The sequence below is a fragment of the Amblyomma maculatum genome, chromosome 5, assembly GCF_055883805.1.
Source record: "Amblyomma maculatum isolate TAMU_Amacu chromosome 5, ASM5588380v1, whole genome shotgun sequence".
Classification (NCBI taxonomy): Eukaryota; Metazoa; Arthropoda; class Arachnida; order Ixodida; family Ixodidae; genus Amblyomma; species Amblyomma maculatum.
Window position 1 is genome coordinate 78,331,182 of NC_139348.1, and position 25,877 is coordinate 78,357,058.

Here is a 25,877-nt window from a genome sequence, read left to right on the forward strand (position 1 = left end):
TTCTTGCGTTAACAGCATGTTGTGCCTGCCATCTCTATTTCTTTGATGACTTGATGACAACAGGCCACAGCAGTGACCCCGAGATGAGCCTGAGGACGTGTCAAATCCTGCAGAGAGTGGTCGACACTGTCAGCACCCTGCTGCCCCGAGAAATCCTACAAAGGTAGGCTGCATCAAGGCAAGAGCTCACTCGAAGTTTGCGTCATGTGGGGATGGCTGATAGAGTAGGGGGGGCAAAAAGGGAAAGGGATGCATGCCACAGTGCCACCCGTTGCCTTTTTGAGACTGTGCATTTTTATTGATCGGGTATTCCTAACCATCAAGCAATGAGCAGTCAAGTAGAAGTACCACTGCTCAGTGACGTGGTGCCCTACGTGGTGCCCTACGTGGTGCCCGGTGTGTTGCCTCATGTGGTGTCGGTGCAGTGCCCTGTGTGAAAGGGTGCAAAGGCAGTGATTCCACTTAGCGTCCACCTGTGATCTTTCATTCAGGTGCTACACCCTGTCCGTGGTGAAGGCGGGCAGTGTCGTACCGGCCGAGAGGTCAAAGTACATCGCCCTCATGACCCTGCTTCCTGTTGACCTCCTCACAAGGTTAGCAGACCCCCTATTGCATGCAGCTCTTCAAGTTGTAGACGAGAGACTCATAACTTCTGGCAAAGATTTATGTAACTGTTGTTATTTGCTGTACTATTCCATTTTTATCGCTTCTTAAATTTTTTGTTTTCTTGCATTCTTTCTCTAAGTCTATTGTGACTGTACATGAAAGGTGGACACGAGTGGAGTAACGTGGTATGATGCTCTCTGCAGTGAGTGCCTGCTGAATTCGCATGAGCTGCAGAAGCAAGCGGTGCAGCGCACGGCCATCCTGTCTGCGCCCGGCACTACGTTGACCATCCAGGGCTTCCGCACAATCATGTCTGCCCTGCTGTTGCCACCCCCCGGTGGTGGCGATGGTTGTGACACCTGTGAGGTAGGTGGCCGTCCACTGGCAGTGTTCAGCGCACAGTACTATATATTGCTTGTGTGGTTTGTTTGATATAGAGCAGCACCAAGGAAACTGATTGTACCGGAAAGTAGCCCGATCATACCGGCGATTGAAAATGAGGCTTGTCCTCTCCCTGCACGTGTGCACGCAAGAAAAGAGAACAAGTCGCCACAGTGCCCCACCACGTCCCATTGTTTCTTGATTTACTGTATTTACTCTGTTCTAAGTACACCCTTTTTTCATGATCGCGATGTCCAAAGTGAGGGACTTGCTTAGATTCGAAAAATCTAAAATATACCCTCCCCTCCCCCCCCCCCTCCCCCCTTCTCCCCCTTGTTGTTGCGTCAATATCTTGATGAGATGCGAGTGATAAATAACTTGTTGGGCAAACAAACTTGGCAAAAATTTTCCGCTAGCACGATTTAAGTGGTGCGCTTGGAAGTTGAAGCTGTGACAGCCCTCTTCAAAAACAGCCGATACCAACCAAGGCAACGCGTGCCCGCGCAACCTGCCGAGAATCGCCGAATAACCGTCGATTCCAGGTCCAGGTGGCAACACACTGATAGTGTAATCGAAGTCACTTGCGGCCAGCTTTTGCCATCCTGCAGCGCCAGCTGTCGTGTATAGTGTCGGAATGCAGGGACACAAGAAACTGAACCTCATCAATACCGTCCAACTGCTTCGGATCGATGTGTGTGCATTAGTTGATGCTGCATTGCTGAGTTGGTTTTCCTTTTTTCTGTGCGCAGTTGCGGTTAGAGCGGCTGGCGCCCGTGGAGCTGGCGTCTGGGCAGCATGCGGGCGCCCTGTGGTGCTGGGCCCTGTGGGAGTGCGCCCAGACTTGCGTGCAGCAGAAGCTTCGCACGGCCCTGGGCAAGCCCCAGGAGACGTTCACCTCCATTGAGGGGGCCCTCAAGGCCCTGCTGGCCGAACCACCGCTCACGGGCATCGCCTCCCTCAAGAGGTGGGTGAGAACGGGGTGGGACCTTCATTATTAATTCACGGGAACGCAGTAACGTGGGCCATTGGGTCATCTCAACGACCTGTCGTTAAGCAGCGAAGACACTGAGAGAAAGCTTGACAGTTAAGTTACCGTTGTCATTTTGGTGATACATAAAACGATGATAGCAATGGAATGGGAGCTGCTACCTGTCTTGGGCATTTGAGAGTGCAAACAAAAAAAGCAGGGCCAAAGAGAACATCTTTTGCGGTTCATGCTTTTCTTGGCGCAGTGGTGTATGGAAATATAAGGTCTTACTAGTATCATGTGTCAAGCAGGCTGACCGATTTTTTTTTATGCACAACTTTCGCGGGTGCTTTGAAAAACATGGTCCAGCACTTCTTTTACATTAAGATCATCAGGAGAAATGCTTAATAGGTGTGTGGCGATATTGAAATGTTGAAATACGAATAAAGGAAGGAAATGCCTTCGAATATCGAATTGACTGTTGAATATCCATTCAGTGAAAAAAAAAAATAGGTAACACTGTTTGCCTTGTTTTTTTTTTTTTGGAATTAATATGTATTTTATAAAGTTAATCTAGAATCCTGAAAAATCCAATGTACATTTTATACAGGATTCTGTGTACCAGTTTTTTTGTACAGGAAGGACCTGCATGAAACCAGGTGGAGCTGTCATATCACTGCTTAATACAGTAAACTCATGTTAATTCAATCTCCTCTAAAGGCCACAAAAGAAGTCGAAATTAATGTAAGCTACAGTCCAGCCCACTTATAACAGCCGCAGATATAACGGACGCTCGCTTAGTACGAACGAGGGCGGTGCTACCGTCAAAATATATATTGGGGCAATGGCACAGTGTCTCACATAGAACGAACAGTTGTGGCCTCAACACTCGGTTAGAGCGAACGCGAAGCTGTCGGGCCCCCGTAGTTGACCGAGCCGGCGGTGTTTGGCGCGGTTTTGCTCGACTACGAACCCGCGGCAGGCGAATTTCGCGCACTTTGTGTTCCCCTGACACGACGCGAACCCAAAGCGTCCCCAGGCGCTCCTTTGCGGGTAAAATAAAGTAAAAAAAGAAAAAGCGCGCGTTGAAAAATGAAAACGAAAAAGCGCGCGCGCGCGGTGGCGAAAGAGAAAGTGGCGCCGCCCGCGTCGCTGTGATGCATTCACGTGATCTGCGTCGGCCAATCTGGAAAGTCAGGCGCCTGTTCTACCGGCTCAAACCGGTTCTCCATTTGTTGCTCCTATGCCACCCGTGGTTGCCACCCGTGGTTGCCACCCCGCGCTGAGGGCATTGCGTGTCGATTCTTTCTGTGCGATGGCACTGCGTTGACATCGTTGCCGCATCCGTACCTTTCCCAGATCGGGGAGTTGAAGGCTGCCTCAACGCGCGAGCCCAAAGGCTTGACTTGCGCCTGGTGCGATGGAGGACTGTACGCCGACCTCTTCAGGTGCTAAAAGGAAAGCTGTCGACATTGCAACGATGGCCTTTGTTAATGAACTTGCTCAAGGTGCAAAAAACTGCGAACTGGTCAAGAAGTACAGACTGTCAAAATCGACCATTTCAATCATTGCTAAGGGCAAGGAAAAGATTCTTGGTGCTACCGTGAATGCCGACCCGACGACTAGAAAGCGCCTTCGGAAGGCGACCTACGCGGATGTTGAGGACGCACTGCTGAAGTGGTTCGCTGACGCCCGGTCTCGCAACGTTCCGATCAGTGGACCGCTGATGCTCTCCAAGGCTAAAGACTTCGCCTTCCTTTTGGACTTTCCCGATTTCAACCGCGATCGGTTACATCATGTCGCTTAAGGAACTCGTGTGCCGCAGAGGCATTGGTGATGGACATATTACCGCGCTGGAAAAATTAGAAACTGCAGTGATGCGATCAGCTTTGAAGAAGCAGACATGCATCACGGACTTTTTTCAAAAATAAAGTTATCTTTCGTCTCACTTGCTCTTTTTGCCCGTAATATAGGTGGCCCACTTACTACGAACTTTGGATACAGCGAACAAAATTATCAAATGGGGCTAAAAAAGACTGCAGAAGACCACTTGCATCACAGTAAATCTATTTGATGAACATCTTTATGATGGATGTGATAAGAGTATGAATTGAATAACAAACATATTCGATTCGTATGCGAAATTTCGAATGCTCGCGCACCCCGACTCGAAACGCAGTTGCAGTCTAAATATGAAAGGAAATCTTGCACTCTGCCACCATTGGTACTAATTTATTCACTGGTCACTTTATCTGTAGCAGCTTGCCATGTAATGAACCTACTTGAAGGGAGTAGTTATCTCAAATACAGTTGACGACCAATTTTTCGGACTCTCCAGGGACTGCGAAAAGTCCAAAAATTCAGGCAGTCCGAAAAATTAAATTTTGCAGAGGCAATCACTTTACATAAACTTCCGATTGCTACTGTGGTGGAGGAAGGGGTCACTAGGCCTGTCAGGGGCTTGACGGCCTTGCTGTGCAATGTTTACACTGTAAGAGTAAGTTCTATTTCAGGCCGGCTTTCCGGCCGAGCGCTCTGCTAACAAGCGAGTCTCTTGCGTCGTCTTTATCTGTCGCCTTCTTTTTCAGCACTTTATATAATTACATTTCCGACTTCGTTGAAGCCTGGATTAATGACATCCCACTATAGATGTTAGAGAGGCTTGGCTATTGGCAGGGGTGCCGTGGCAAATGCGAATGAAGTCCGAAAAATCAAGCAAACGGTCGTGATATGTCCGGAATTTCCGGAGCTCATATACATTATAGTTGTATGTAGCATTTCGCAGTGCCGTGAAAAAGTCTGAATAATCAAGCATGTCCGTAAAAACAGGTGTCAAAATTTTCGATCATCGACCGTATCCTGAACCTAGGTGTACTGAATTATTGCTTATTTTGAACAGTCAAAGAATGCTGTTACGCTATGTTGTGTTAGGTTGCGAGAAGCGTGCCTGTCCATAGGTAATATGGAGTGTAATGTGCCGTCGTTGTGCAGGGCCCAACTGCTGCTAGACTTCCTGGAGCAGCTGGACAAGTGCATGTACAATGCGTACGAAGGGAGTGCAGGCAGTTTGCCGGCCGCGCCCAAGGCAGTGCGCACCTTCTTCCGCACCAACCGGGCCACCTGCCTCGAGTGGCTGGCCCGGGTGCGGCCACGGGCCGTGCGGTTGGCCCTGCGTGCGGGGCGCCCCGCCCAGGCTCTGCGCCACACGGGGGCTCTGGCTGTCACTGCTCCCCAGGTGAGGAAGAGGAGACACCTTGCTCGTTTCCTTCACCCCCCCCTCCCCCCCCCTCTCTCTCTGAGTTTCCAAGTTTCTCTCTCTCTCTCTCTGAGAGAGAGAGAGAAACTTGGAAACTTGCTTTGGAAACTTTCAAGGTGGATTGGTGCTGCCTCTGCGCATAGGTGCTGGTATTTTGACCTAAACTAAAGAGTGACAAGGTCTCCTTTGGAAAATTCGGTTGTGTATAATGAGGAAAGTGCGCAGAAAGAATAGCGCAAAAGAGAATTAAAGAGCAACTCCTGAGGTTTTTCGACATTTAAATATTCTGGTAAAAATTTTACTGTAGGTTCTCCTTCCCCCCTGACGCATTCTACCAAATTTGGCCGCCGTGTGTTAATTCATTCACGTGCAGCACGATTTTACAATGTGGAGTTTTCGTGACTTCAGTTGTGACGCTTTCTGCGAGCAGCGCTGTGTTTGGGACATCACAAACATTATACCCGCGTAGTTGCCCGTCCCCCGCCTGATCATGAAATTTTGAGGCCTGTATTAGCTAGGCTATCTCGGGCGTATTAAGTACTGCGTCATGATTTCCATATTTCCACCATCCAACGCGCATGTGGATGCTTTTCTAATACTGTATGTGACGTCACCATTTCGTCAACTGGAACATTGTTTGTGGCCATCAAAGCAGTTTTGGTTTAATTTCCTGTTTTTATTTTTTTTTTAAATTCTATATTTGAAATTCAAAAGCGTTTTTTTTTTTTTTTTTTTTTCGTATTGCGGTTAGAACACATCGAGGAATGTAATTTAATCAAAACTTAAAATGATGAAAAAAAACCACCGGAGTTGGCCAAAGTTGCCCTCTAAGCACTGAAGCTTAATATATTTAACTCGTAAAATTCTCACATGTAAATCAGTGTTTGATTATTATATATATCGGGGTGAGTGAATACTGACATTTTTGAATGTGAATCATGTATGAATGTGGGGAAAAATGCCTTTGATTTTGGAAAATTGAAAAATAGCAAACACTGATCACCTTGTTCATTTTAAGAATTCACATGGTATTTGCACATACAATTAAACTACAACTGCAAAGTAGATTATGCCCTACTGAAGTATCCACTATAAATTTCGCACAAGATTCCAGATATCAGTTTTTTTGTACAGGGAGGACCTGCATGAAAGTGAGTGGAGCTGTCATATCGGTACTAGTAATACCGCAAACTCTTGCTGATTCAGCTTTCAGGGAACTAAAAAAAATGTCTGAATTATCGAATGAGCCTGAAAAAACTGCCTAAAACTGTTTGCATCACAGTAGTGTGACGAACGTGATTTAAGTGGATGCCTGCATTTGAGATGAAACAGAAGTAAGGCTAACATTTTTTCCTGGGGTCGGGGAAGCCCTCTTTAAGAAAGGGAAGGTCCCTTTTCACAAAACGACCTATTTTGCAGATGTCTGCAGTGCGGAGATACTGCGTTGAGTTTTTGGTGTGTTCTGAATATTCGGAAATCCCGAATATTAATTTTTCGAATACGAAATGAATAACAGATCTATCCGATTTGTATTCGAAATTTTGAATATTTGACCATCCCTAGTGTTATATAAGATCAGCACAAATCAGGTGTTCGCTGAAATTTACGCAAGAGCAGCCTCTCCTCGCAGGTCGCAATCATAATTGAAATACTGTTTTTGACAGAATATTGTTTCGAGTGCCTTCATGTGGTTTCTGTATATGGAGTTAAAAAGGGTTTTCTTGTCGGTACAGCCCTGTTTGAAGACATTCTGGAAACAATAGAACAAGGTGTCTGCTTGTTCTATTGTTTGTGAAGAGCTATGCAATAATGCCCAGTGATGCACATTTTTGCTCCAGTGTGGGTCGGGTGAAGTTGCAGCATTCACGCCATTGTCTCCATTTATAGAGTCTGGTGAACTGTAGGTGAAAATCTCCTCTCATTATTGTGAGGTATCAAACATTCTCTCGTGAGACATGGCATACAGCCTTACATCAGTGGGCTCTCAGAAAACTGAGTTTCAACTGCAGTTGTTGAAATGATTGATCGAAATTCCAGATTTTGTTTTTTCTTACAACTGTGGATCACCGTTTTGATGTTCTGTAGTTGTCTCCCCCCCTGCAATAGTGCCCTTCAGGTGCTGCAGGTATCCATAAGGAAAACATGCTGAGGTTTAAGTCAATCCTTAGGAGAGAACTGCAGTTAGTGACAAGGCAAAATTCTGTCTGGTGTCTTCTCTTGTTCTCCATTCAGTCCTCAGTGGAAACTAGATGAGACTCATGCACCTGATTGTGTTTAGGAAGCTAGCTTCACAATCCTTCTACATGCAACTATAAGTTGTGCAAAACGCATTTGTTCTGATTGGATGCTCTATTTTTCTCTTTGTGAAGTTACTTTGGGAAACAGTTGTAGCCGTGGAGTGAAATTTCCATTAGCTCTATTTTTTTTTTTTTTTTACATCTGTGAAATGAAATGCGTGGTAGTACAGACTAGTCCACTTATAACGATACCGGTTTTAGCAATATATTGGTTACAACAATGAAAACCTGCTGTACCGTCCACTTTTGTATGTTTTCTATGGTAAAATAACCCGTTTACTACAGTGCCCCCTTGCCACATTATCGGTTATAGCAATGAAGTCTCGCTCCTGAGTTCTCATGCCAAAAGGTAGTTGAATGCGAAATCTTTGAAAAGAAAAACAAAATGAAGAAATTCCAGCTGCTGCACCCTCCCCGCCGCGCGATTATACAATAGAACCTGTTTTCTGGCCTTCTCCGCATTGTAAGCCTGCATGCCTTTCTCCCGCTGCCCTTTCACCGCTCGGAACACAAATGGACTTCGCCAACGCGCCAACAGCGCTGATCCGCTATCTGCTCACTCACCCGCTCACCCCTCATTTTGCGCAGTTCTGCAAACAGATTTGGTTGTTTGTGCAAGCTGATTGCGTCGAAGTCGTTCCTGGCCACGCGGTTTCTTCGTCTCGTTTGAATCGCCGCCGAAACGTAAGATGGCTGATCCATCCGCTGATTATTGGACAACGTTGCCGGTGAAAAGAAAGCGCACGACTATCGATTTGGAGACAACAAGTGCAGTATCGTGAAGGAGTACGCACTATCGCAACCGACGGTGTCGACGATCATCCGCTCCTCTGAGAAGTTCGACAAAGAAAAGTCCTCGCTTGACAGTGGGCGCAAACACATTCGACAGTGCGCCTGACGACGACAGTGACGATGACGCGGTAGGGCAGGCTGCCTCAACGTTGTTCTCTCAGGAGGCCCTGCGGTTGATTCAGTCCCTCTGGGGCTTTGTTTTTGCGAGGGACCTTCCGCTGCACTACGTGGTGTACCTAGATACCATGGAGAAGGATGTCCACACGCTTCGCGTGAGGCAAGCAAGGTTAATGGACATGGGGTTTTCTCATGCAAGCCAGTGAGATGTACGTGGTGAGATGCTTGCGACGATTTCACCCCAAGGGCCTGCGTGCTCCAATCTCCTTTGCTTTTAAATAAAAGTTTCGTCTTTCTCTCTCTCTCTTCACCCCAGCGTTACTTCAGGATTTCTCAAGCTGAGGGGCAGCTGCGGCAACCTTCTCGTATTTTTTACAAGACCCCTTTCGGGGCCACCAAAATGATGTCTCGGCGGTGCTCGCATGTCATTTGCCGTCCGTGACCCCTCTCTGCAGTTGTGCTTTTTTTCGTGCAAACCATTTGTAACAAGTATCGTTTTAAACAATGGAAATTTTGTGGCACTTGAATATTGTTATAAGTGTACTCGACTGTATGTGCCGGGGAAAGGTGAAGTCGCCCTCGTGCAATGCCATTTTGTGAAGGTGCGCTGGTCGGGGGAAACGCAGTGTTGTGAGCTGCCTCACCTTCCCCCTTTCCTCCCTCTTGTCATTGGTGAACAGGGCCTTGGCGCAGTGGTGCGGGACGCGGCCACGTCTCTGGTGCAGCTGCGGTGCCCCGAGGCCATCTGGGGCCTGTACGCCTGGGGCAAGGAGGTGCTGGGACAGCGGATGCCCTGGCTGCGAGCGGCCGCCGCTCACGCTGCCGGCAGGTAGGATGATCGTTCATGTGCCTCACTCTAGATTTCATCTCTCGTATGCGGACCCCACTCTGATGGGTCTGAATTCTTAAGGGGGGACAGGGCTCTTGGAACATTTTTGTTTATTTTTCAACTAAATGCCACAAAAATGTATGGTCTTAATTAGTTTCTTTGTGCTGATTTCTAATGTGTAATCACTTTACTGATATCTCAGTTAGTTTTTGAATTATTGGACATTTTCACTCCTTTGTTTATAGAAACAGTAGCAAGGATAATCCACTAATCAGAAAACTATTATAAATGTGGGTTTAGATGGTATATACTATAAGGAACACAATGCAGGAACTACATGTTTGATCGAAGCAATATTGTTCATTTTACCACTTGTTGAAGTTCGATGCAAGAAAAGCTCTGGACGAGCTATTTAGATTAGAGTACCCCAAAAAAAGTTAGCAAGCACAAAATGAGCAATCTGTTCCCAACTTGATATGGTTTAATCACCTAGGAGCATGCTGCAATGAATATGATGCCTTTACACACCTGCTTTAGATGCGAAGGTATCCTCCTTGTAAACTAGCGAACCATCAGAAAGTTTTGTTATGAGAAAGTAAGAAAAAACGAACAGAGCTGGGATTTATTTGGCTCTTTCGCACCCTATAAAGTGGAATGAATGACCCAGGGAGTGAATAAATTAGTAGGGTGGGTCAGTAACGTTCTACAGCTGAGGAATTAAGGGGAGACGCGGGTCGAAAAACGGCGATTTTTAGTAAAAAAATCACTTTTGTGTTTTTGACTGTTCGAGCTATATTGATCCTTCCTCTTTCACATATAAAAAAATCAGAGCCGAAAACAATCGGAAAGCTATTTAAAAACTCTGTTAAAGCACTCGAGGTGGCTAGAAAAGAGGCAGATATGACCCATTTTCAAGCGCGTGATGCGTCAAATCACGGCGTCGCACGCCGTTAGAATCTTGCATGGTGGTAGGCCTATGCTTTTTCTCCCTAAAGCCGGCTTTGCCGCTTCGAAAGCCCTCAGGAAGTAATAATAAAAAAACATTTCGCCGCCAAAACCGTGCGTTCTCACTGGCCTTTTAAATCACGTGGTGCGATTTCGTCCACGCCATTGGCTGTTGGGGCGTGAAGCGGCCATAGCTCGTCTGCTCTTCATGCGACGCGCAGCTCACGTTTTTTCATAAGCATTTTCTCGACGTGTTTTGAAGCTTTCACCAGTGCTTTCACGCATCTTCGTGCTTCTCATGGACGCCGAGGAAAAACGCGATTTTCGACGCCGAAAGCATCGCTCAAAGCACTTGTTCAAGGGACGCCGCCGCAAAGTGAAACGGCGTGCAGCCGAGGCGTCCGCGTCAGCTAGGCCTAACGTCGGCGAAGGCGACGGTTCGGAGCCGGCTGTACACTCAAGTTTCCTTGACAGCGTAGATGATTTCGTCAGCGCATCGGAGAAGAAGATAAGGATCTTTGAGAATGGAGACGGCAGCATTGACGAGTCGGCGAGTGCCTTTATCAGCGAGATCGGCGCCGCGAACGCACTGGTGAGCGGAGCAGCATGTCCGGAGTGCGGGCGGTGCGAACTTGCCGTCCACGAGTTGGTCGAGAAGCGGAAAGGACTTGCGTCATTTCTGGAGCTGCGTTGCAGCAATTTAGCGTGTCCTAAGTCCGTTGTATCGTCAACGTACTCGTCGCGGCGTGCAGCTCCGGTGGACGGCGCTAGCGATCGAGCGCAATCGTCAGGAAGCCCGAGAGAAAGTTTTGCCGTGAACGTGAAGGCCGTGGTTGCGGCGCGCGCTATTGGTGTTGGACACAATCAGCTTTCTCGATTTTGTGCCGTTCTTGGTCTACCAAAACCAATGAACCATAAGGGATTCAATGCCATTACAAAGAAAGTGCACCTGGCTGCGACGAAAGCGGTGGCTGACAACTTGGAGTTGGCCCGGAAAATAACAGCACAAGAAGCGGGGTCTGCCAATGTAGCTGTCATGTTTGATGGAACTTGGCAGAAAAGAGGCCACAAGAGCCACAATGGCATAGGCACAGCCCCTACATATGTAGGAATGTAAGGGGTGGCACTGAAGCTGACAGCAGAGGCAAGGTCCCAGCGTCGCTGTCTAGCCAAGAAGGCACGTCTTGAGGATGCTGCTCACAAGGCCTCTGAGGGAGCAACATATGGTGCCGGTAAATTTTAAAGCTGTGCACTAGATCTAGGTATTCTGGCCTGCATTGTGTGCAATTTTCATCTATATATGGCTGCAACAACAGCAATAAACATCTTTTGTAACTTTCAATTGCAGTTTTCTCAACTTCTTATTTTGGGCCAAACATGGCTTTTTTGCACAAAATTTCATGTTCTTATTGTAGTCCAATCAAGACCAAATTTGGCATACATATTCTTTAGGGTGCGTAGAGTGCCAATATCTAGGTTTAAATGCAATCAGCAATATTTTTTGGTATGAAAATTTTTAAAATTCTCTGGCACTACCCACTGGAAATCAAGCACCACATAGAAAATTGTCTCAAAATTCTGCATGCTAAACGAATGTCATTATATTGCTTATTTACACTCAGTGGAGTGTTGGAAGCAAGAAAAATTAGTTGGTACTGCCCTACCATGTTTGCTGCTATGCCCATCAGCTGCACAAGCATGCACTGTTTTTCACTTATGCATGGCATTTAGAATATGAAGCCATCAAGCCATCTTAAAAATAAAAACATATTTGGAAAGAGGAGATCAATCTTTATAAGTGGTGCAATTTTCATTCACTTAACATCAATATTAAAAAAAAAAAGTTTTCGAGGAGCGTCTCCCCTTAAGGCTGCGAGCCTTGCAATTGCAGTGTCCATGGGTTGGTCCAGATAGTTTGGTGAGCTAGTTTTGCATGGCCATGTGACCTTGGTGGCGTCACTGCATTTTTGAGTTGTGCCAGTCAGGATATGTCAAGTAGGGTGGCAGGCTGCCTGCAACAGAGGACAGTTTCTGCACTGCTTTCCTCCTAATGAAATTTTTGCTCTTGAGGATAGTCTTTCTCCAACAGGGTGAGGAGCGATTCCAAATCATGCTTACCTTTTAATGTTGTGCTTAATACCTTGTTCAAACATGGCTTCATCTAAGCCTAGTGCTTGGCAAAGGATTTCTTTTTTTTTTTCCCCACCTGATTGTTTTGCCTACCATGGTGGCGGAATGGTTAGGGTGATCGACTTCCATGCTCGAGGATGTGGGATCGAATATGGGCCTCGGTGGCTGCTTTTCAATGGAGTTGAAAAGCAAGGTGCCCGTGTGCTGTGCGATGCCAGTGTACACTAAAGAACCCAGGTGGTCGAAATTCGTGGAGCCCTCCACTACGGCGTCTCTCATAGCCTGAGCTGCATTGTGATGCTAAACCATATAGAAGCTAAACTAGACTTTTCTTGCGATTTTGTCCGTTTGACCATGTTGACCAAATGTAATTAAGCAGGCAGCCCAACAAGGAGTGCTTGTGTGTAAGTTATTGTTACGTGCTCTCATCCTCAGTTGATTTTTCACCACTTACTAGTTATGAGCAATTAGCTGTGTTTCTGCCAAGGCTGAGTGACGCTGCTTTCTTTTTCTCCAAACCACGCTGTTATGGACTATTAGGTGTTGATAGTTAGCCCAAACGTGCGACCTGACCATGGTTGTTGTGTAAGACTTCTGCTTGTGACGCCGTCCCTTGCCGTTCCAAAGAAGTATGAAGAGCGGCGAACAGTGCTGCGCACTCGTCAAGCTGCTAAGCGGCATGAATCTAAGCATTAACGTAACGAGGTGCACTCTGGCTGCACAGAACACAGATAAGTGCAGCTTCAATCACCACTGAAAGCACCACATGATTCTGTGCATCGTCTGCAACTCTGCACCATAGACGATGCAAAGTGCAAGCGGGCCATCACCGTATTTACTCGCATAATGATTGCACTTGCGTAATGATCGCACCCCTGAATTTTGAGGTCAAAATTCCTTTTTTTAAATTCCCCGCGTAATGATCGCACCCCGAACTTGCTTCCGCCACCATTTTTGTTTTCATGTCCCACATTGTTATAGTGGCAGCTGATCTGCAGTCATCCTGCAGCGAATGCATTCCGACGAGTTCCCATGATTCCTTGATTAAAACTCGCTTTGCGGCGTTCGCCATTTTGCAATTCAGCGGCGTCGCAGCGTGCTTTGTGGTTTTGTGTGTGAGTTTACGCCATTTCACCATGGGGCGGTATGCCAGTTACACCGCCGCGTTCAAGCTCAAGGCTGTTGACTCTGCACTGGAGCATGGCAACCACGCGGCTGGCAGGCATTTCGGCATCGACGAAATCAGGATACGCTATTGGAAGAAACAGCGCGAGAAGCTGATGGCTACGAACAAGACACTGTGGGCTTTCCGCGGACCCAAAACTGGCAAGTTCTCTCGTGTTGAGGAGGCTGTCCTAGAATATGTGAGGGACCTGTGCAAGGATGGTTGTGCAGTGTCATTAGAAATGATACAGGCGCAGGCGCGCACAACTGCCAGGAAGCTGGGAATTGCCGCAAAGGATTTTCACGCTAGCTCCAGTTGGACGACTCGCTTTATGCGACGGAATGGACTTTCCCTGAGGCGGCGGACGTCGTTGTGCCAGCAGCTCCCATCTGCGTATGAAAGCAAAGTGATAGACTTCCATGACTTCGTCACTCACTAGGCTTCGCGAGAAAAGCGGTTACCTCATGCTGCAAATTGGAAACGCCGATAGAACTCCACTGACGTTCGACATGCCCCAGAATACAACTGTGAACAAGAAGGGTGCTTGGAGCGTCCTCGTGAAGACGTCTGGCGCAGAAAAACAGCGATGCACTGTCATGCTTGCTGTGACGGCCGACGGGCGGAAGCTGCCACCATACGTCATCTTCAAACGGAAAACTATTCCGAAGGGAAACTTTCCCCGTGTCATCCATATACGTGCACAAATGAAAGGATGTATGACTGCAGACCTGATGGCCGACTGGATTAAGACTGTTTGAGAACGAAGACCAGGAGCACTTCTGCTTCCCTCGCTTCTGGTTTTGGACAGTTTCAGGGGTCACCTTGTGGACAGCGTGTGTGCTAAGCTTAAAGAGCTGTGCAAGGACATTGCAGTGATTCCTGGGGGTCTGACTTCGCTGCTGCAGCCTCTCGACGTGTCGCTGAACAAACCGTTGAAGGACAACGTTCGAAGACTATGCAGAGTGGATGGCGATGGGCCAGCATGATTTGACGCCAAGCGGAAAGATCAGAAGGCCATCCGTGGAGATGCTTTGCTCGTGGATCGCAGAAGCGGGGAGCAGTATCCCCGACGAGGTAGTGGCCAAGAGCTTCAAGAAGACAGGCATATCAAACGCTTTGGTGGAACGGAAGATGACTTTCTGTGGAATTGTGAAGATGCTCCCAGCGACGACACTACTGTTTCCAATGATGAGTCGTGCAGCAATGAAAGCGAGGATTCAGACTCTGATTAGAGTACTGACGCGAAAAAATAAATGGGCATTGTGCAGTTCATGTGATACTTAATGTGCATGTTTATTGCGAAGGTAAGCCTTACTCAACTTTTATTTTTGGTTGTAATCGAGATATCTATTCTAAGACGTCTGACCTGCAACTTGTTTGCGTTTTCGGTGCTAAAAAATTTGTTCTGGACAATTTACCTCGCGTAGTGATCGCACCCCGAAATGTTCGTCAGTTTGTTAAAAAAAAAAAAAGTGCGATCATTATGCGAGTATATACGGTATTCCTCAGTGTTGCCGTGCCGCCATACCCACGTTGCTGTGGTAGGCATGCGTGCTAGTGCGTGAACATTACCTGTGAGTGCTGTCCGCTGTGTCAGCACCTGTATATTCTTACGCTGTGCTCGGAAGCTAGTATTTTTTTGCTGATGCTCTCCTATCAGCAATGCATGAAGCTGGCGTGAAGAGCAAATGCATTTGTTGGCGTGAATTGGCCGCCAGACAGGCTGTAAAAGTGTAGCGGGGCCATGAAGCCCATTTATTTATATATTTTTTAATTTGCATTAAAATCCTCATTTTTCACATCGGCGTCGCAAGGCAGGTGACGTGGCCATGCACAGACTATGGTTGGCAGCCCTGCCAACACGGGTTCGTCACTTGAGATGGGGATCGAGCCCTCCGGGACAAACCCTGGATCCCGAATCAGATGCGGTACTCATAGGTCATATAGGCACGCTCATAAAGCTTGGTTAAGGCTCGGCTGTGTATCTGTGTATGATGGGCTTTCACATTATGCTTACGAATGCGTGCTATGGAGTATGTGTGGGATAATAGAAGCATTACCGGTCAAGAGATTTAACGATTAAGTGCATGTGTGGGAATGAGCAGTGGCACACGGCAGCCATGACCTCTTTCTCGGCAACATGCTTTATTTTCATTTCAGATATGAGTCTGCGGCGGAAGAGTATGCGGCCATTCTCGGGGATGAAGCACAAACACCGAAAGAGATCCGTCCATTCCTGCTCAACCAGGCAAGTCCCCCTTGTTCTGCCAGCACTGTTGGTGTTTTGTTTGTAGCTAATGGAGGCTGGTCCAACAACGATATAATGCGAGGCTGACAGAGCAGTGTGGAAACACCCAGTATGGTGCCTTTGGCCTGCATTGTTTTACTGCGGTCACTGCTGTGGTTGCTCATGATTGCCCAATGAAACAGAGATGCTGCATGCGTGTTGGAATGGGCGCAATTGCAGGTGAAGCACCGAGACATCCATCCCGTAACTAGGCCACCCGAGTTTTTAGGCCTAGTGTCGGTGCTAGCTTACCATATGTGTTCGTGCAGCGAACGCACATTTTTCAAATAAAAATTGGAGTCTCTTTGGAGGGAGTGTTCGTTACGTGAGATGTTTTGAGAGAGTCGAAATTTCACACGAGTCCGTCCCCTCATCTTCACTCAGTCATCAGGGAAAGCGCATCGTTGGCCCTGACCGTGACTCCGGTTTTTAGCAGCTTTGCTGGAGAGTGGACACTTTTGAAGGTGGCGTTTTCCGGAGGCTGCAACGAAATGGTTACACCACCATCTGCTACTCGTGTAGTGCCGGGAAGCCTGTCAGTGAAGCAGGCACAACTTGTTTGGTTTGGTTTTGTGTCCAGCTGGTTTGTATTTGTTTTGTGTCCAGCTGCATTCGTTATATCTAGTAAAAATTGCATATGGTCGTCAAAAAAGAAAAAAAAACCTATTGGCAGCCTTCGATGCGTCTTCAGTGGGTCTATTTTTGGACACTTAGGGAGGCTACCCCTGAGCACCAACTTTTTTCATTTCTTGAGATACCTAAATGAAAATTTCAGGGTATGCTCATAGTACAAACATTTAAAGAACTATTTAGTTTCATAGAACTGTGCACGCTGGTTCTCAAGTTACAGGTGTACAGTAGAACCCCTTTATAGTAAAGTCACTGGGACCAGTAAAAATATTTACTATATCAGGGTCCTTACTATATCAGTTGTTGGTGATGACATGGTCCTGAAGATGCCTTCTGGTAATTAAATGTCTACTTACTGAAAACGCCTTGTTGCTTCTGAGAAAAAAAAAAAAAAAGAAACTGAAATACCTTCCATCTCACTTTTATCATCTCTTCATGCAATTTTTTTGTTACAAATATTTTTAATATCTTGTGGAAGTACCTCCTAAGCATGAGGACAACGTGGCTACAAATCCAACTAAGTTCAATTTCATGTGAAAACCAAAGCCTTTCATGAACATGGTGTCACTTTTTGCTGTTTATGTATTTTAAAAGGAAATGAATGATAAATGCTCATGGCAGTCAAGTGCTGTAAGACCGCACTCGCTGCACCTCCATTTTTTGCCTCCGCTGCCTCTTGTTTCGTGCTGCACAGGGCTGGGAATGCTCGCCTGTTTCTTCCCCTTCCCTATTTCTTGCTGCGCTTTTACTCTCAACTTTCTGAACGGATCACGCCGCCTACTTCCCATGTTTGTATAGACACTTTTTTTTTTTTTTCCTATGCGCTGCATGCTTTTCCTCACGGCTTCAAGGCCTCCGTAAAGTAGGCTTCTCTTGAATGCTGCTCAGTATAGTGGTAAAGCCACTTAAATGAACACTCGGTATTATTTTTCTGTTTTCAAATACAAAAAAAAAATCTTTGCCTCGCAGTTCTAGGTAGTGCGCACCCAGGCGGCGATGTCATATTGTGGGAGTCGTCGCTGCGGCCAGACACACATTACTATCACCGATTTTTACCGAAAATGTCTTAACTATAAAAGGGGAAAAATATACACTTGTAATGGAAGTTGAACTGGGATTTCAGTTTCACTTTACTATATGTATCAGAGTTTTTACTATTATCAGAGTTTACTATAGCGAGGTTCTATCATATAGGTCACATGGGTCCAGGCCTGGAGAATTTGCAGAATATGTTGGCATTAGGAAATTTATTGTGTTAATTTCGGGATAGGTATCACAGGGCAAGACAAGGGACTTTTTTCTCAATTTCCTTGTTTTTTAAGTTTCACTGTAACAGATGCTAGGAAACTGCAGGCGTCAATGCAGTTGTTGGTGGTGCACTTCACCATATAGACGGCCTTTGCTGCTATGCACTGAACGCATGGCGCATCTCGAGGCATCGTGAGCGACCACGCAACGTTTGACACGTTGCTTGAAACCACGAAATCGTTCAGAGGGCACGGCAAGAGAGATCGTAAAGACGGCAATCTCAAAAATGGCGAAAGGCGAAGGGAACGCACGAATATGAGGACTGCCAACAGTGAGAGCAAAGGGCCGGAGCAGGCGACACGCGGGGGCAGCCGGCGGATACCATTACGTCAGCGGGCGCAGCAGCCAATAGGAGTTGCCTGATCCCTCGCGTGCTCGTGGGGGATCAACTTTATGAAGTTATGCAATTCTTTAGATTTGCCCCCATTAAAGCGTGCTGCAACCATAACAGTAGTGTTACCGTGATTGATCTTGATGTGATGGAATTGCCACCTCGGCTGCCGGCTGTTAGCCAAGGCTATGCTGCTTGAAATTTGGCAAAACCAGGCAATGGCTTCACAATATATGTAGTAAGAAATCAGCTGACATTAGAGGAACAATAACAGTGAGCAAACGTATATGTCTCCGCTACATTGCTTTTGGTACATCACTCCAGGTGTCACTGCAGTCGTAAACATTTTCAAGGTGATTTCATCTACATTTATTTCTTATTTTCATTTCCATTCTGCATTGTCCTTTGGAGGTGTCGCACAAAAACTCCATGCAACAAAACCTTAGATTAACAAAAAGAAAATGTAGGCATCAATTTCATCATGTCTAGAATTGACGGATTAGGGTTTAGCTATGTACGGTTGCAGCTCCTTATAGTCCGAACACATTTTCTGCCTTTTCCTAGTTTGATGGTAAACAGTCCGTTGGGGGACTTTTGCCCTTTGGGTTGAAATATGATGTGAATGTCGGGTGTTGGGGATGTTTTTTGTTGTTTTGTAAGCAATGCTTTGTACAGTGTTTGCCGAACTCGAATATTCAGGCACCCTCTTGTCCATCTTCTTGCTTCAGCCACTCATGGTCTCTGTGGTGTAACTGGTGCTTGGCTCGTATCTTTCTTCTTCCCTTCCTGGCTGGTGCTAGTACAGATCCTGGACTGCCACATGAAGCTGGCGGACTGGGACGAAGCGCTCAAGTGGGCCGAGGACTCTCGCCACACTCAAGTTAACGGCTGCGTCACCAAGATGAGCACCTACACGGCCTCCGTGGCCGAACACATCAGGTGGGGATATCACCACTGCTTCTTGTTGCCAGTGCTTGTGCAGTCTCATTCAAGTACGTGTCATGGAGATGCCACAGGGGGATTTTGTATTAGCCTGCAGCCACTATCCTAGGACAACCAAAGCTTGCACTTATGGAGATGCAGGCATGGCTGTGGTTATGTGGGCTGTGTGGATTATTTTGTAGGAGGCAGAGAAGGTCTGGGGTACAAAATTTCAGTTGCAGAAGCCATAGCTGTGAAATATATCATGTTTCAGGGAGCTGTATATTTCTCATTGCAAGTTTCTGCGGCAAACGGTGGCGGCAGGAGCGTGCACTGCCCCGACTGCAGAGTTGGTTATGAAGGACAGGGGTGATGATGATGGCAGCGATGACGCATAACGCACAGACGTGCACCAAAGAGCTGCGCTCTAAAAGCCCAAGGTCTTCAAAATTATCTGTACCCGCTATTACAGCGCTCTCATAGCCTGAATCATTTAGGGACACTAAACAAAACTGTCACCCAAGCCTTCTTGATCCCTCGTGCACGAATATGTGACAACTTGTTGTACACAAAATTGAATAGCGTACTTGCAATGAATGTATAAGAACTTCGAGTCCAAGGCCCTCTTCCCCCTTTCTGTTTGAAGCAGTTGAGGCATTCTAACACGGAGCTTGCCAAATGAATTGTTGAGTTGCAAGGAGGTATGCAGGTGAAAGTCAAAGGTAGCCGAAGCGTTAAATGTTTTGCTTAGATTTCAAAATAGGGATAGTCAATAATGACTGATTATCTAACCTATTGAAGTCTGCATGAGCAGGACGTGCAGTACCTCTGTCACACGGGCAGTCCAAATGTGCATTGAGTGAATGGCCATTGAAATTTTCAAGGGTCATCGGGATGCACCACTGCCACACGGCAAATTTCAATGGCAATTGTGTAGTGAGCATGTGATTCGACAGATGGAGCCACTGGTAACAGCATCCAGTAAAACTATGAAGTTAAACAGGATAAAATGATGCGGATATCATACTAAGTGCTATTTTTAAATGAAACTTTGTTCAGAGAAGGATATTCAGTACCTTACAGCGCTGCATAACCCGCAGGCAAGTGATGCTACCACAGCTTGGTGGTTGTCTTCGCTGCGTTCGTAGTTGCTGTTGTTAGAAGCACACGAGGGGCTCTTCTGAGTCTCGGTTCTCTCAAAGCGTGGTAAAAGGCGAACATAAGTGAAATGTTCCGGCATGCATGCCGTACTGCCATAGAAGAAAATCGTCGGTTTGTTTACATCTGAACACCGCACATTCTCTAGAGCAATCATTTCGGCTCCTGAAGAACTAGTTGACGAACTGTTTAATGTAGTCGCAATAATTTAGTCCAAGTATGTTTTGTTTCCTTTAAGTTAATGTCTTGTCTATCACCTTAGGGTGAATGTCGAGCTACTCCCAATGTTCCTTGACATTCCAATGGTCATTTGCAGACATTGAGGTAATACCAATCGAGTTCAATCGTCATTGAAAACCGCCGTGTGGCTATGGCCGATCCCCATTGAGTTCAGTCTTCATTAACTCGGCATTGAAATTGCCCATGTGGCAGGAGTTTGAGAGGCTTAAAAAAATAAAAAAGAAAGACAGTTGCACGTGTGGCTAGCTAGCATGGTAGTATTCAGCAGCCGAAAGTACAGTTCGAGACAAGTGGAGGCACCCACTCTGAAAAGGTGGCACTGTTGTGTTTCCCCACTCATGGCATGCTAACTAGACTCCGACTCTTACAAACTAGGATAGAAAATATACAGTGAGGTACTAGGGATTAATAGACAGGTTCCTGGATGATTGTTGATGATCATAATGTGTTTGGAAAACCTGCTCATGCTTTCACCATCATCATCAGCCATACTATACCCACTGCAGGGCGAAGGCCTCTCTCATATTCCTCCGCTTAACCCGTTCCTGCGCTAGCTGCATCCACTTGACCCATGCGACCTTAACCTCATGTGCCCATCTAACTTTCTGCCGCCCCCTGCTACGTTTTCCTTCCCTTGTAATCCAGTTTTGTACCGTAAGTGACCATAGACTATCCTTTCTTCGCGCTACATGTCCTGCCCATGCCCATTTCTTCTTCTTGATTTCCACTAGAATGTCAGTAACTTGAGTTATTTCTCTGACCAACTCTGCACGTTTCCTATCTCTTAACATTATTCCTACCATTTTTCTTTCCATAGCCCGCTACGTTGCCCTCAACATAAATAGAAACCTTTTGGTTAGCCTCCATTTTTCAGCAGAGCTTCATGCTTTACCTCATGCTTTAGCTTTGAAGGGTCAGAAGGTGTTTTATGCTTGTGGGCCTGAGCACCACTGGTGCCGTTACCTCAGGAAACCCAAGGTGAGGTATTAGGTGTGTGTGGTGGTAGTGGTGCACTGGCTACAGCAGACTTAATGGGAGCAGCGTTATAGAAAAGTGCCGTATGAACCTGCGTATAATATGTCACGTTCGATCACAACACCGTTGTCCCTCCAACACCACTTTATCCGGCGCTCTGCTTCCCGCGCAATTCCGCCAGAGTCCCCCGCATTCCTTCTTCACCACCCATCTGTAGTCATCCGCGCCGTTTCGTTCGCTTCCTGGCAACTGCCCACGCGGCCTCCAGGATCCGCAGTCCTACACGCGAGCACATTCCCTTCGTCCCACCCTCCTGGGATTGGTCCGCTTATGCTGGTGCTCCTCCCTCACAAATATGAGGCTTTTTTTCCTCAATTTTATTCTGTCGCATTTCGACCTCATGTTATATGCAGATCTCAATAAATTTTCAGTCTAAATTCTCAGTTTCAGTCTTGTTATTATTCAGTGCTATCAGTTTCAGGATTCCGCCCCGCTGTGGTGGTGCAGTGGTTAGGATGCTCAACTACTGTTCCCAGGGATGCAGGATTGAATCCCAGCTGCAGTGGCCGCTTTTGAATGGAAATGAGACTCAAGACACCCGTGTGCTGTGTGATGTCAGCGCACGTCAAAGATCCTAAGTGGTCGAAATTTCTGGAGCCCTCCACAATGCCGTCTTTCATAGCCCGATCCGCTTTGGGACTCTGAACCCTGTAAGCCAACTAACCAGTCAGTTTCCCCTCTCCCCAGATCGCTGCTGAATACAGAGCCTGTGGTGAGCTCCGCCTGCCCAGTGGACATTTGGGATGCCGAGCAGCAGCTGCTGCTGGCCCAGCACCGGGCCATGATGCCCCAGTGCTGTGACCTGGATGTGGCCGAGGAGTCGGTGGTGGCCCTGTTGCAGCAGGGTGCCCTCCAGTGGCCCCCCGAGGTTGACCCTGCCCTGTTGGCCCTGGCCCGGCGGGTGCCCCCCGTCATTGGGCAGCACCTGTCCGTGGCACAGCATGACTGCAGTGCTATTGCTGAGGCTCTCACTTGGAGCCATGCCGAGCCCAACGAGGGGTGAGTCGGTGTGGAGGAAGGGCAGAGAGTCTCATACGCCATCTGGCTTTGTAGCACTGTCTTGTTGCTGAGGTCTAGATGTGCCAGGGCGAAATGATCGCTATGGAAATCAGCGTTTGCATTTGCGCAGTGTTATCTCCTTGTTCAAACGACTGTGGCAAACATGGCTGCCCATTCTGCACGTCGTTCTCACCTTACCTTTTGCCTTTGTGCGTGCATAAGTAGGGCGAAGTGCATGGAGGTAATAATAAAGAAAAAACTTCGCAGCACATTCGTCGCATTGCCTACAACACTTGCACAAATGGAAGCACAAGATGAATCACTCACTTTTTATCTAAAAAGGTCATTTTTGTGCTTCGGGGGTGGATTAAAAAATGTTGCATAAAGGTCTCTTGTTGTGAAGTATTGTTTTGAATCATGTGACCAGGGGAAAAAAAATACATTGTCTTACTTCCAAATTGGTTTGCCCTTTTTTTTGGAGTGCAATAGAGCTGTGTGAATAAAGAAATTGCAGATGCGAAGTGAATTTGAGCGATAAAAACAGTGCAAGTCCAGTAAAAAACATTCTTACTACTGCCAAGTTAAATGAATTACTTTCAAACATGGTTCTGAGAAAGTTGAATTTGACCCTAAAGTGAGTTCATTATATCTGATGTTCGTCGTAAGTATATGCACTCGGATTGCTGCAAAAGAGTTCTGGTAAACCTGTGCAAAAGGCATTCTAATACAGACAACACAAAGCCATGAAAACGCACAATTTTTAATTAAAAGCTTGGTATAGGCATGAATTCTCGCCTTTCGTTTTGTTTTGGAGAGCAAAAATGAACACAGGAGTAAGAATGCTGCCCCTGTGCAGATTTAATTAAAGGCACAGTCCTGGTGCTATCGATGTCCTTTGATCATGTTATCAACTATTTCTTTGTCAACTAGTTCAGTTGCTAGGTCGCCACAATCAAGTTGTGACGTAAGAGGAATGTCTACGATAGCAACGATTGGCTACAGTTCATTCTGTTGCTTTCGCATTTGGAATGTGGCACTGCAATAGTTCATGAACAAAAAATAACAGTGCAAAAAAAAAAAAAAGACAAGGGGCGAGGAGTGTGTCGATTGCTGCCACGCAGTTGCTTGCGAGCTCTTGCACGTTGATAGAAGGAACTGCGAAAAGCGTAGGCAATCCGAGCCTGACTTGGTTTGCCTGGGGCAACAATGGCAGGTGAGCGGGAACATGCGTGACGACGCAGGCACCTCCTCGCCCAGCAGCGACATGAATGCATGCGCTGTCCCCCTGACTCTTGACTAGACTCCGCCACCCCGCTTTCCCCGCTCATTTGTAAACGTGCATGCAGGTCGCAGCGGAGGTGGAGAGTGCTGCCACAATTGCCTCGCGCCCTCAGCATGTTCGCGAGATATTTCATTGTTTCAATATCTTCGAGTAATTCTTATTTATTGTAAACACGTTCGAGATGGTTTCTCTTGCATTCAGTTCTTAATCTGGTTTTCATTGTGCGTTGGCCTTTTGAGTATTCACACGAAAACTGCATATACCGAAGACATGGATATAACGAAAAATTGGGGATATTTTAAAGTTTCGTTATAACAAGGGTTAACTGTACTGTTCAAAACTATATGAAATTTAGAATACAGTCGAACCCGGTTATATCGAATTTTGGTTATATCGAACTTATAAAATATCCCCTTGAAAATTCCATGTAAAAGTATAGGAAGGCTGCGTCATATATTGAACTCACACCGGTCATTCGATATATCGAACTCCGCACCACGCACTGGAAAGTGTGCCTTCCCCAAAGACGATTGCATCACCCTTGGTCGCTTGCCGCGTGACGTTTTCAAGCCACACGCGGAAGGAATGAGAGGGGACAGTTCGGCGACGGCTGGTCTGGGCAGTGCTGCGCCCATTCCCCAAAGGCGCACGCATCTGCAGTTGTCGTTTCCTGCGCGCCAACACATGACGTTTACAAGCCATGTGCGTGGGTGTGCCCATTCTTTTGCCGAGCTACCTCTCTCCTTCAGCACGCGCAACGCATGCGCCAAGACAGCTCAGCCCATTTTCAGACAGACGTTGGGCGCTTTCTCAAGCTTGTGTTGCGAACCCTCTGCATGCGGCGGCGCGGCGGCTGATGTGTCTATGGCGCCTGCGGATGTTAAAGGGCCACTGTCCAGGGAAGGACCTTTTAGGCGAAGGAGCCCAGTGTTTCGATCAGGTGCCGGAGATAGTCTGTGCAAAATGCTACAGTGACACGTGCGCCGCAAAGCAACGAAAATACAAATCAAAGCTCTCTCATGCTCTCGTTCGGGAAGCCAGCTTCCCCGTTTACTGCGCCGGCCCGTCGAGCCACAGTAATGACGTAGTTCCTGCGAACGACGTCCATTGGTCCGTCTCGCTGACTGACGGGAGAAGGGTGGGTGTCTACCGCTCGCTGCGCGCTTTCCCTCGCCACGGCCCGACTGAATCCAGAGGCCGCGCTCCTTGCCCGTTTTCTTTTTTTTTTTTTTTTCGCGCAGGCAGAGTGCCATGCCCCACCTCCCGCAAAATGCGAAGGAGGAAGGGGAATTTGTCTTGCGCAGGCTAGACGACCGGGTAGAAGAGTGGAAAACCTTTGCGAGGGAACGAAAGGAGAGAAACACGACAGGATCGAGTGATTGGGGTGGCTGTAACTGCATTATTAGCTACTCTTTTCAAAAACATTTTGCGGCCTTGCGTTCTGGGGGTTAAGTCTCACAGTCACCGGGGAAGAAAATATTTTTGACCGGAGGGTGGACGTGGGCCTTTAAAAAGCGGCAGCTCTGTTTATTTTTTGTTTATTTTTTTTGCGAGAGTCATTCTTTCTTATCGTTGTGCTGTACATGCGGCGTAGCATAAGATATGGCGGCTGCGAACGTTAAGAAGCGGCAGGATTTTTTTTTTTTATTGTTTATCCCGAGCGCGGCGTAATAAATCAAACCAGACTTGTGCAATCAAGCCATCACGGGCACTTTGCCAAGTTTGCTCCCCGCCACCGCAGGAGCTATCAAAAGATAAACGCGCCCCGACGTTATCGCTGCACAGCATCTTGGCACGCTGCCAATGAGCTGTGGATGAGACGACCGAAACGAACTGAAGCGCGCCATCGACATGCAAGCGAAAATGCTCGTGATTTCTGCCGCCGCGGCGACACAGAAACCTTGTTTCGAGCTGCCGCGGTAGCTCGAGCGGCGAGAGAAACGCAGTTCCAACAAGTTTGAAAATTTTCGCTCTGTCGCTGCCGCTCGTCACTGAGATCGCTCAGTCGCTTGCATGTGAGTGAACTGGCCTTAACGCATTTTTTATTTCTTTTTTTTCAAATTCTCAGGTGCAAAAGTGGAGGATGGGTTCATTATACGAGTCAGTTGATTACGCGACAAATACGGTATCGTTTTTTCGCATCGTAAGTGCCGTCACAAGCTGATTTCTGTATATCGAATTATCGATATATCGAACTATTT

General features: G+C 47.0%; 1 protein-coding gene across 3 annotated transcripts in view; it reads left to right on the forward strand.

Moving 5' to 3' along the window:
- The window catches only part of nonC (serine/threonine-protein kinase Smg1), a 172,389-nt gene that overhangs the window by 55,412 nt on the left and 91,100 nt on the right, over positions 1-25,877 (forward strand). For all 3 annotated transcript variants that reach the window (XM_084603825.1, XM_084603826.1, XM_084603827.1), the window contains 9 exons: positions 64-163; positions 492-593; positions 810-972; positions 1,737-1,951; positions 4,946-5,189; positions 9,097-9,245; positions 15,646-15,733; positions 18,847-18,980; positions 22,083-22,394. In XM_084603825.1, coding sequence (XP_084459951.1) covers positions 64-163; positions 492-593; positions 810-972; positions 1,737-1,951; positions 4,946-5,189; positions 9,097-9,245; positions 15,646-15,733; positions 18,847-18,980; positions 22,083-22,394 — 1,507 coding nt within the window. The remainder of the gene's footprint in view (positions 1-63; positions 164-491; positions 594-809; positions 973-1,736; positions 1,952-4,945; positions 5,190-9,096; positions 9,246-15,645; positions 15,734-18,846; positions 18,981-22,082; positions 22,395-25,877) is intronic.